The following is a 12,088-nucleotide window of genomic DNA, read 5'->3' as shown; positions in this document are numbered from 1 at the left end:
AGGAAAATCTACTTTAAAAGTTTATTCTTTCAGATAGTTACTACAAGACTTTGAAGTTTATCCCTCTAGGAAGAAAGTTAATAAATATGAGTAGTAATATTCTGAGCCTTTATGAAATTATTATCTATCATTCTAAATTTAATAATTAATATTTGGCCTAGGTACAAATAATGGCTATGTCACTTATTCTCTCTATGCTTCTGTTCACTCATGTGTAAAACAGGGTAATAATTGCATAGAATTCTTGGATGTAAAAGCATTATTATTGTGCCTGGCATGCAATAAGCATTCAGAAATGTTAGCTAATTAGCCTCTGATATAACCTCATACTCCAGATGAGGTATGCATTCTCTATTTTTCTTATTTTAAGTATTCAAATACAATAGTCGCAAGACTTGACTTGTGCCTTTTTGGATTAATAACAATTTCCAGAAATTCTAGCTTCTATAGGTTGCTCTAGAAGTTATGAATGTCATACCCAGGAAGCAGAGAAACTAGACAACTTCATGTTGTTATGTGCTCTGGTCTTTGCTCAAAATGCGAACAAAAGACAATTTCTGAAACTTTATCATTTTTATTTTTAAAAATAAAATGTAATACACTTGCCTAGGTAGCTATTATTGAATACTTCAGGTAATCTTTCATAGAACACAGAGCTGTATCTTTTTTGTCACAGTATTAAAAGGAAATACATTTAGTCTTGTTGTCTATTTTGCTTTCTTTTATACATTTTATTAAAAATCTCGACAATCCAAACTACAGCTAACTTCATTTAATAGAGACATTATTATTATTATTGCCAAACCTCCTTACCCTGCACAGTAGGATCCCAGCTGCAGAAAGTTAGCTGTGACTAAGGCTGATGTCTATGAAGTACATCTAATCCATCTCATCAGGTTTATAGAGGACTTGAATAGTAGCCAAGAAAATTAATGAGTGGCATAATTGAGCAGACTCAGCTGTGGAGTGATCATGTTTCTTTCCACAGTATTCCTGTACTTGAGTGTATTGCTTCAAGTATAAATATTTGTTAAATGTGTGAATAAATGAATGACTGAAGGGCCGGCCCGGTGGCGCACTGCTACAGTGCGCCGCTTGGGAAGCGCGGCGGCGCTCCCGCCGAGGGTTTGGATCCCACATACAGACCGGTTCCCGCTCACTGGCTGAGCGAGGGGCGGGCGCAGCACGAAGGTTGCGATCCCGTTGCCGGTCCCGGTCCGGTGCGGGCGCGACACTGAGGGTTGCGGTCCGTTGCCGGACACGAGAAAAGACAAAAAAAAAAATGAATGACTGAAATAAACCAACAAACAGAAAAATGAATTGTGCATTACTGATTCCAAAATACTGAAGGTAATATTCTCTCTAGTATAGTTAGAAAGTGAAATAAAGAGTACATAGTGAATCTTTCAACTTAAGGGCTGTTCTTTATTCTGAGAAAGTGTGCTCTCAAATTGTTGGCATTAAAGTGTCCTTTCTTTCATGAAATAATGATGATAGTGTATGATTTTTTTTTTTTTTTTTTATTGAGGGAAAGTTTTCATAATGTCTTCACTAGGGAAAAATAAAAAATTTTAAGTCTTTGTTTGGGCCCAGACATTCTTTGCTGAAATGTTTCTTGTCCACAAAATAAAAAAGTTATCAACATTGGTTAATTTTAAAGGTGACTTACATTGTTCCCTTTCAGGTCCTTCAGTTAAGACCAAAGATTGGTGTCCGGGGATTGCATAAGTCGCTGACTGATGTGGCCCTGGAGCACCACGAGGAGTGTGACTGTGTGTGCAGAGGGAGCACTGGCGGGTAACTGCTGACCACCGGCAGCCTTTCCCGGAGCTGTGCAGTGCCGCGCGGATTCTGTTAGAGACCTGATGCATGATCTCCATCCGTAATCTGAGTTGTTCACTTCCAGGATCTTTCATCTTCAGGATTTACTGTGCATTCTAAACGAGGAGACCCCAAATGGAATTAGGAGTTGTTCAACAGCTCTTTTGAGAGGAGGCCCAAAGGACAGGAGTAAAGGTCTTCAATCATGGAAACAAATTAAATGTTGTAGGTCACTAGCTAGTTACAGAGTTACCTTGTACCTATTCCACTAGTTGCCTTCTGTATTTCAGTTGTCTTACTATGGCTTAGGCTAATGTCACTACAGGAAAAAACTGTGCGAGTGAGCACCTGATTCTGTTGCCTTGTTTAACTCTAAAAATCCATGTTCTGGGCCTAAAATTACAGAAAATCTGGAATTTTTTCCTTATATTCACATATATAAACCAGAATGTTCTATGTTCTACAAACTTGGTTTTTAAAAAGGAACTATGTTGCCATGAATCAAACTTGTGTCATGCTGATAAGAAAGACTGGATTTTCCATATTTCTTATTAAAATTTCTGCCATTTAGAAGAAGAAAACTACATTCATGGTTTGGAAGAGACAAACCTGAAAAGAAGAGTGACCTTATCTTCACTTTATCTATAAGTTGGTTTATTTGTTTTATTGTGTACATTTTTACATTCTCCTTTTGACATTATAACTGTTGGCTTTTCTAATCTTGTTAAAGATATCTATTTTTACCAAAGGTATTTAATATTCTTTTTTTATGACAACCTAGATCAACTATTTTTAGCTTGGTAAAGTTTTCTAAACAGAATTGTTATAGCCAGAGGAAACAAGATGATAAAAAATATTGTTGCTCTGACAAAAATACATGTATTTTATTCTCGTATGGTGCTAGAGCTTAGATTAACCTGCATTTTAAAATATTGACATGAGAAATCAATAGAACTGGTAAGTTGCAAAGACTTTTTGAAAATAAATTATGATGTCTTCCACCCCTGTTATTGGAGATGCAAATAAAAAAGCAACATATGAAAGTAGACATTCAGATCCAGTCATTACTAGCCTAACCCTTTTCTGGGGAAATATGAGCCTAGCTCAGAAAAACATAAAGCACCTTGAAAAAAAAGAAAGACTTGACAGCTTCCTGACAAAGCGTGCTATGCTGTGCTGTAGGAACACATCCTATTTATTGTGATGTTATGGTTTTATTATCTTTAAACTCTGTTCCATACACTTGTATAAATACATGGATATTTTTATGTACAGAAGTATATATCCTTTAACCAGTTCACTTATTGTACTCTGTAGCAATTGAAAAGAAAATCAGTAAAATACTTCGCTTGTAAAATGCTTGATATTCTGCCTAGGTTATGTGGTGACTATTTGGATTAAAAATGTATTAAAACATCAAATAAAAAAATGTGGCTATTTTGGGGAGAAATTAAGCATATGTGTGTATGTGCAAGATTTATCACTTGAACTCCAAGAAAATGAAAGTGATACAGTGTTGTGTTACCATGATTTTCATTATGCAAAAGCATATGTCAATTCAAAAGCCAGGTAGAAAAGGCAGCATTTCTGTTAAGACTTTCTGCCTCTCCTTTCCAGTGCCTTTGAGCAGTGGTTTTCTTTTCCTCACTGGATTTAATACTGATTTCTGGTATATTAAATTGCATGTGACTTAAAAGTTGTGTGTAATTTATGGATGCTTAGTGATAGGTTGTATGGAAGTATGGAACTGGAAAAAACAACTTAAAACTTTCCACTCGTGTCTTTATTTTCAATGGTAACTATTAAATAGGGTGAGCATAAGCGGATTTGCTAGATAGATTAAAGTGTTTTGCATAGCACACTTCAAGGTGTGGTTTCTCAATTCCAGACATAGATTTCTATTCAGGGCTGGTATCTTCAGCACCTTTCCTCCTCAATGGTAACTATTAAATAGGGTGAGCATAAGCGGATTTGCTAGATAGATTAAAGTGTTTTACATAGCACACTTCAAGGTGTGGTTTCTCAATTCCAGACATAGATTTCTATTCAGGGCTGGTATCTTCAGCACCTTTCCTCTGTCTTCATCTTACTGGAGATGTCTACTGCCCGGAGCCAGAAGTCCTCAGACTCCTCTTCCAGGCAGTGCCTGTTCTTTGTACTATTACATCTTGCAGTTCTTCCCTGGCCCCAACCACATGAAAAACAAATAAACAAAATGATCATATGTGTTCTTATTTCATTACATTTTTGTAGTTTTGTCCCAGCCCTATAGATGCCCACTAGATGTAGCCTAACTGCTCCACAAAAAATGCAAAGCAGTTGGCAATTTACAGCTCTCATTAGAAGACTCTTAAATCTTACAGCAAATGACCTGTTTGTGTTTAATCCAGCATTTCCAACCGTTGAATGGAATGCCTTCTTTCCCTTTTACTTTTAGAATTTATTTTTTGTTTACTTATAAAATGTTGACAACCAAAATAAATTCCTCTATAAAGGTAGCAATCCCACACACTATTGACAGTCAGTGAGTAGAAAAGGTGTGAAGACCAACTGCTTTATAACCATTTACTCATAGATCTTACTGTATGTTCCATTTATAAAATAAAACCCATTAATAGCACGTGTGACCCTAATTTCTCAGAAGTCCAGGAAGTATTGACTGTATTGACCACCCACTGTTTTGTATATATCTGTGATTCATGCCTTTAACCCTGAGCAATGGACTGTTTTGCCTTGTGATGTTTATTAAAATAAAAGAGCAAGCCTTAATTGTCATGAGGCAGGTGTTCATGCCTAGATTTTTCATTTCTACATCTCCTTTCTACATTTCCTCCTCATCTTATAATCCTTCAATGCACTTTGAAAAGGTACAAAGAACAAAGTAGTGAGAATCTACATTGTGAGAAGCCTGCTGGCATGACTTAGTAATCCTCAGTGCACCACTCCCTCCAGGAGCATTGATTTATGCTTTGATTTGTTTTAAGGAAAGGCAGAAAATACAAGCTTTACACTTTGTGTAATATCTTTATCTCCAAAAGGTTAATGTAATATTCTTATCATTTTGATATTTCAGTCTATTTTAATTATGTATTATAAACAGTTAAAAATTATAAATATCATTTTTATTTTCATTCATAAGGAGTAGGACAATTGAAAATATAGTAGATGTCTTAGTTCAGGCTGCTATAACAAAATATCATAAACTGGGAAGCTTATAAACAACAGAAATTTATTCTTGGTTCTGGAGGCATGAAGTCTGAGATCAGGGTGCCCTCATGGTTCGGTTCTGGTGAGGGTCCTCTTGCAGGGTACAGTCTCTTTTTTGTATCTTCACATGGTGGAAAAGAGGGTGAGAAAGCTATCTGGGGACCCTTTTATAAGTGCATGATCTCATTCATGAGGTTGCTATCCTCAGGACCTAATTACCTCTCAAAGGTTCCACTTAATACCATCATATTGAAGGTTAGGATTTCAACATATGACTTAGGGGAGAGGGATACAAGCATTCGGTCCACTGTAGTAGATGACTTGCTTTATATCCTATTTTCCCACCATGCTGTATATGTAGTCAATCACCAAGTCCATTGACTTTGTCTTTTCGATCTCTCTGGTATTTGTGTCTACCTCTCCATTTCTGTAGCTGCTGTTCTAATTTAGCCTCTCATCATGCCTCACCCCCACTATGTCACGACAACCTCATTTTTTTGGTCTGCCTGCCCCTGGTCTCACTCCCCTCTGATCCATCCTCCCCTAGCAGACAGGTCTTTCAGACAAATCTTATTATGTCACTTGGGTGGAAATTTTACAATGGAACTCCACGAGATTAAATTTTAATCTTTGTATGGTGCACAGAATCCTTTACATATAATTGTTCATCACTTTCTGCTCATTTAGCACCATCAAGCCTAACATACAGCTTTAGTGAATACTTGTGGTTTTTCTGAAAGTACCAATATTCCTTCACAATTCTATGCTGGCACATGCTTTGTTCTTTGCAGCACAGTTCCTACACTTACCTATCTCAGTAACTTGCTCTCAAGTCTACTAAAATGTTAATTATATGCTTTTGTACTCTGCCTCAGAAAGCATTTGTTTACCTACCACACCAGACACATTTTTTTTTTAAACTGCTAAGCTATTATGGTAAATCTTATTCACTATAAATCTATATCAAATTTTTTTTTTTTTTCCATTTTGTCTTTTTCCGTGTCCAGCAACGGATCGCAACCCTCAGTGTCGCCCCCGTACCGGACTAGGACCGGCAACAGGATCGCAACCCTCGGTGTTGCGCCCGCACCTTGCTCAGCCAGTGAGCGGGAACCGGTCTGTATGTGGGATCCAAACCCTCGGCGGGAGTGCCACCGCGCTTCCCAAGCGGCGCACTATAGCAGTGCGCCACCGGGCCGGCCCAATCTATATCAAATTTTAAAATGAGATTTAACATTTTGGTAGGAGGTATTTATTTTAAGACTGATAACTTTATCATTTAAAAAAAAATTATATGTGCAATCACAGCTGTCTGTTTTATAGAAATTGATGAGCTGATCCTAATATTCATACATAACTGCAAGAGTCCCAAAATACCCCCCAAAAATATTTAAAAAGGGCGCAGAGTTAGAAAATTGACACTTCCCTATTTCCAAGAATTACTACAAAGCTACAGAAATAGTGTGGTAAAGTTAATAAAGTTAGACACACAGATCACAGGAAACATGGCAGACTAATGGATACAAAACTGTGCTATCTACCCTAAGTGAATCATTGTACAGAATATGCATGTATTGGGGCCGGCCTGGTGGTGCACTGCTACAGTGCGCCGCTTGGGAGCGCGGCAGCGCTCCCGCCGAGGGTTTGGATCCCACATACAGACCGGTTCCCGCTCACTGGCTGAGCAAGGTGCGGGCGCAACACCGAGGGTTGCGATCCTGTTGCCGGTCACGAAAAAAGACTAAAAGGAAAAAAAAAAAAAAAAAAGAATATGCATGTATTGAAAGAACATATTGTACCCCACAAATATATACAAATAAATGTAAAAATATTTTGAGAAAATAAAAATAAAAAATACAGTTAGACACAGATCAATTGAATAGATTTGAGAATTCATAAATAAACCTTTGGATTTATAGGCTATTGATTTTTGACAGGCTGCCAAGACAGGTCAATGGTGAGAGAATAGTCTTTTTGACAAACGGTGTTGGAATAACTGGATGTCCACATGCAAAAGAAGGAATTTGGATCCTTTTCTCATACCACATACAAAAATTAACAAAAAATGAATCAAAACCTATAAGAGATAAAACTATGAAACTCTTAAGAAGATTTATAGAAAAATTTTTCATTACCTTGGATTAGGTAATAGTTTTCAGATACAACACCAAAAGCACAAGTGAGCAAAAAATAGATAAACAGGACATCATCAAATTAAATGCTTTGTGCTTCAATGGGTGTCATAACAAAAATGAAAAGAGAACCCACATAATGAGAGAAAATATTTGCAAGTCATAGATTAGGGTCTTGTATAAGAATATATAAAGAACTCTTACAAATCAATGATAAAAAGACAATTGAAAAAGGAGCAAAGGTCTTTAATAGACATTTCTCAAAGAAAAATATACAAATGGCCAATGCACACATAAAATAATAATCAACATCATTAGCCATTGGGGAAATGCAAATGAAAATCACAGTGAGATACTACCAACTAAAATAGCTAGAATTAAAAAGACAATAACAAGTGTTAGTGAGGAGGTGAAGAAATTGAAATCCTTACATATTGCTGGTGAGATTGTAAAACATTGCATCCACTTTGGAAAAGTTATACAGTTCTTCAAAAAGATAAACATAAAGCTAAATATAACTCAGCAATTCCACTCCTATATACATACCCAATAGAGTTGAAAATTCTGCACACAGATGTTCATAGCAACATTTTTCACAACTGCCAAAAAGTGGAAACCACCCAAATATCCATCAATTGATAAATGGATAAAGTGTGATATAACCATACAATGAAATATTACTAGGCAATAAAAAGGAATAAAGTACTGATAGAATCTACAGCATGGGTGAACCCTGAAAACATGCTGGGTAGAAGAAGCCATTCACAAAAGGCCATGTTTTGTATGATTTCATTTATATGAAATGTTCAGGACAGACAAATTGATAGACTCAGAAAATAGATTAGTGTTTGCCAGGGGCTGGGGGAAGAAGGTAAATGGGAAATGACTTCTAATGGGTATGGGTTTTCTTTTTAGACTTATAAAAATATTCTGAAATGACATACTGTTGATGGCTGTAAAATTGTGTGAACATACTAAAAACCTCAGAATTATACACTTTAAAAGGGTGAATTTGGGGGCATATAAATTGTATGTAAGTAAAGCTTTTAAAAACATTATTGGTATATATAATGCAATATTTAAGAACTAAAGCCTCTCCTTCCCCACCTTCCCCAAGACAAGGAATAAAGTAAAAACAAAACAAACAAAAATTATAATATTCTATCACCCTAGTGCACATCATTTCTATTTGCTTTCTATGCATATATGTGTGTAGGTAAATACATGGACGATGTGATTGAATTACTGGTCTCATTTCTGTCCCCTATGGTTAGTAATTGACACTTGCACCTTTGTCATAGCCTAATAGTGGTTGGAGTATGTTTTCCCACTTCTTGAATTTCGTCTTTGCCATATGTCTTGCTTTCACCAAAGAGATAAAAGTGCCTGTGATGTGTGCTAAGGCTTCAAATGTACTTGCATAGGTGGGTTTGCTCTCTTTGACTCCTGCCATCACCATAAGAAGAATACACTCCCTGAGAGTTTGCTGGTCCAAAAAGACACTTGGTGCAGATCTAAATCCAGTCCATGCCATGAAGTCAAGTCCATCTAAGTCTAGCTGAGAAATTAATGCTTCTTGTTGGAAGCCACTGAAATGGTGAGGGTGTTTGTTCTGCAGCATTATTTGGCAATGGTTGAGTAGGTATTATTTCATTTAACATAGGATCATATCATACATGCTATTTTTTTAGTGAAACTATTTTATACATATACCTTTACATGAAACTTATGGACAATAAAAATGAAACCAAGCAAGAAAAAACATGAACTTTGGAAAATATTTTATCAATACAAGATATAGCTTTTTAAACAATTCCACTAAAGTTATGAAAAAATGTTATTGAAAACTTCAACAGCATAGAACCATTTGCTAAGCACTTCTTTTTAGTTCAGTCAGTGTTCATTTGCTGCTAAGAAGAAGAAATATGCCCTATGACAACTTAATCTACCTCCTTGACTGTTGCTTTGCCTCCCACTGATTTGTCACCCCTTTTCCCTTGGGTGACGGAGCTGCCAAAGATTCCTCAAAGCCCATCTCTTCTGAGCAATGAGAAGCCCCCAAAAGGGGTTAATCTCCTGGAACCCTCAGGAGAGAGGCATTCCTTCCATTTGGGAAATTAACCATGAATCGGGGTTCTCTTCCTGCATTTATTCTCCAGACTAGGAAGTTCCAGGAAGAGAACATAGGCGGGGTTTTTGCTAAGTACCATTTAACAAGTTTAACAATAGAAGCTGGTAACATTCAGTAAGGTGACATTGTATAATACAATTAAGTTGATCCACTAACAAAAACTTGATTTTAGCAAACATTCTCTTCTTCCAGCAATTTCCCAGTATCTTTACATATCAATCAGTAACCTGTCTGTCTTTGAGCCAGCAACCTCGCTGTGTTACAATTCTTTATCTTACAACAGAGACTATATAGCCTGGGGAAAATTTCCTGTCCTTCGCAAGGTCAATATTTGAAACTACAAGGCTTTGGAAAACCAGGCCCTGTGAAGTATATTCGCTTTATGCATACTCCACACTTGACAACTGTCCTCATTTTTGTTAATTATTTTGTGGTTTAATAAACATTTAATAATAGTTAATAAACATGTAATTAATATAAAATGGTAAAAACACTTAGTAAACATTTAATAAAATGTTTTATGTTTATGTTTTAATAAACAGTTTTATAATGTGAAGCACTTTGAGAATTGTTTCTCTGTTCTTTAGGTTATTTTTCTTTTCAAACTTCCTCTCTCTCTCTCTCTCTCTCTCTCTCTCTCTCTCTCTCTGCCTCTCTCCTTTGTGTCCATGTCTGTGTCTCTGTCTTTTTCTCTTCCTCCTCTCTCCCTCCATTTCCTTATTCTTTCTGCTTTTTTTCTTAAACTTAAGATACTTGCATAATTCTCATGCCTTTAAATGTTTGTTTTTTTTTTTTTTTCTGATCATTTACAGAATGCATAGTTTATGTATAGACTACTATTTACTCTTATGTGGGAAGGGAAAATTCTTGATTCCATTTTTACTTTTCCAAAACTTACTTGCCAAATGGAACTACAGTTTAAGGATTAGATACATTCTATTTAATTTTCTATTTCTTTTGGAAGAAGGAGGTTGAGAGCAATTGGAGGAATGTGCAGCCTTTGATGAAGGAATTCTTCTTAGCTCTCTCTCAAAATATCTTTGGCTGAGATTAACTCTGTTAGAGGCATGCATCCATTCCTCATGGAGAGGGAACAGATAAAATAGGTTTCAGATCTTATTCATAACTCAGTGCGAAGACCTTGAGGCTATGCTTTCATCTGAGGGCATCAGTCTCAACTTTTCAATTTCCATGTTTCATCTGAATCTCCCCAGAAACTATTTTCTCTTCCCATTCTACACACAATAGAGAAAAGAGAGTGCTGCCTCCTTGGACTGCTTCTTTTCAAAGTTAGCTGTATTAGTGAGGATGCTTAGAATTTTGTTTCAGTACTATTTCTGGAAAAGAGGTTAGAATGGGAGTTACCCTAAGCCTTACCCTAAGCTACTCTTTTATTCCTAAACTATTATCCTCTGAAGTTAATAGCATAAATCCTTTTTTGGATGCTATTGGAAAAGTTACTTTTTGTTGAAAATCTCTTTCTACCATTTAGCTTTCATTCACTGTTATTATCCTGATGATAGAAAATATTTTAGCATCAAAAACTGTTATAATTCTAACATTAATTTAAGTTTTATTTAAATGTTTAGTTGTTTCTACTGAAGTAAGCTAATTCCATTTTATACTTATAAATTAAATATGACCCTATAAAAGCATAAATATTCTATTTTTCAGTTTTATTACAGATTTAATTAAAAACATGATTAATGTTATGCTACTAAGTGGGGGTTTAAGGATAGTCTGTCAATTTGTAGAGAACACTCGGACCTCACCCTATTCTCATGTAAGATAAAGTCTACCACAGAACTTGTATAGAGAATACAATAATTTCCTAAGCTAAATGTAAAACAATTTTGTACATAGTGTTTTTCATCTGCTTAGGAAAAAAATCAAATTAATATAAATTTTGTAATGTAAATCTTAAATTAGATTTATAAGTAAACCTTTTACTAAGAAATACAAATTTTCACTCTGTTTAGAGAGCTTAGTATTGCTCCCTTAAATGACACCTCTAAGTCAAATTCATGACAGCCCCCTAAATGCTATTCGAGATCCTGTTAACCAAGAGATCCTAGAAAAAAAATCAGTTTTTGTACAACTATTCAAAGAAGCACCCTGCTGGATTTACTGATTGAGAAACCAGCTGCAATGACATACCCAGATAAAGAGATACATAAAAAATATCTTTTGTATGAAATAACCTAGTTTCTGGTGTTACTAAAATGTCCATGTATTTAATAATAATAAGGGATAGAGAAATTCTGAGAAGCATTGCCCTTTAAAATTCAGAAACTAAAATGAATTCCTATTGTGTCATGTTTAACTTGAATACGGAATAAAATTACCATCTCCTAATCTAGATAACTTAAAAAAAAAAAGTAGTAACTACAGTAGTGGTTATCTTCCAAATTTCCAGACTGATAATCTATATATGTCATATATAGAGAGGGAAAAAATTATTACAAGCAAAGTAGAAATTACATGAATAATTTATTGACTGCAGTTTGATTTTCTTTGTTTTCAGTTCTAAATTTATGATCTAAAAACTTGATTTTGCCACCATTAGAACAGAAGTATGAGGGAGGAAACTGAATGTACTTCCAGCTTAGCTCGTCAAAACCCTGGAGCCTAAGGACCACTACTGCACTTTACCACTGTGATAAGAAACTGACCTTAAACAAAAAGCATAAAAGGCTTAAATTGACTCAAGCCTTATGTTCAGTATCTTCAGAAGTTTTCTGGAAGACACAATAATTCAACCAGTGCATTTTGATCAGTATCACATATTTTGATGACA

At 35.6% G+C, this 12,088-nt stretch overlaps 1 protein-coding gene across 3 annotated transcripts in view; it reads left to right on the top strand.

Moving 5' to 3' along the window:
* Positions 1–4,599, top strand: part of PDGFC (platelet derived growth factor C) — a 242,926-nt gene extending 238,327 nt beyond the window's left edge. For all 3 annotated transcript variants that reach the window (XM_008573304.1, XM_008573306.1, XM_008573305.1), the window contains 2 exons: positions 1,685–3,616; positions 3,761–4,599. In XM_008573304.1, coding sequence (XP_008571526.1) covers positions 1,685–1,801 — 117 coding nt within the window. In that variant the 3' untranslated portion in view covers positions 1,802–3,616; positions 3,761–4,599. The remainder of the gene's footprint in view (positions 1–1,684; positions 3,617–3,760) is intronic.
* Positions 4,600–12,088: the final 7,489 nt, after the last annotated feature.

Source organism: Galeopterus variegatus, unplaced genomic scaffold (genome assembly GCF_000696425.1).
Source record: "Galeopterus variegatus unplaced genomic scaffold, G_variegatus-3.0.2 Scaffold900, whole genome shotgun sequence".
NCBI classification, from domain to species: domain Eukaryota; kingdom Metazoa; phylum Chordata; class Mammalia; order Dermoptera; family Cynocephalidae; genus Galeopterus; species Galeopterus variegatus.
Note: the sequence above shows the minus strand (reverse complement) of the source record. Positions and strands in the feature narration are given on the sequence as shown.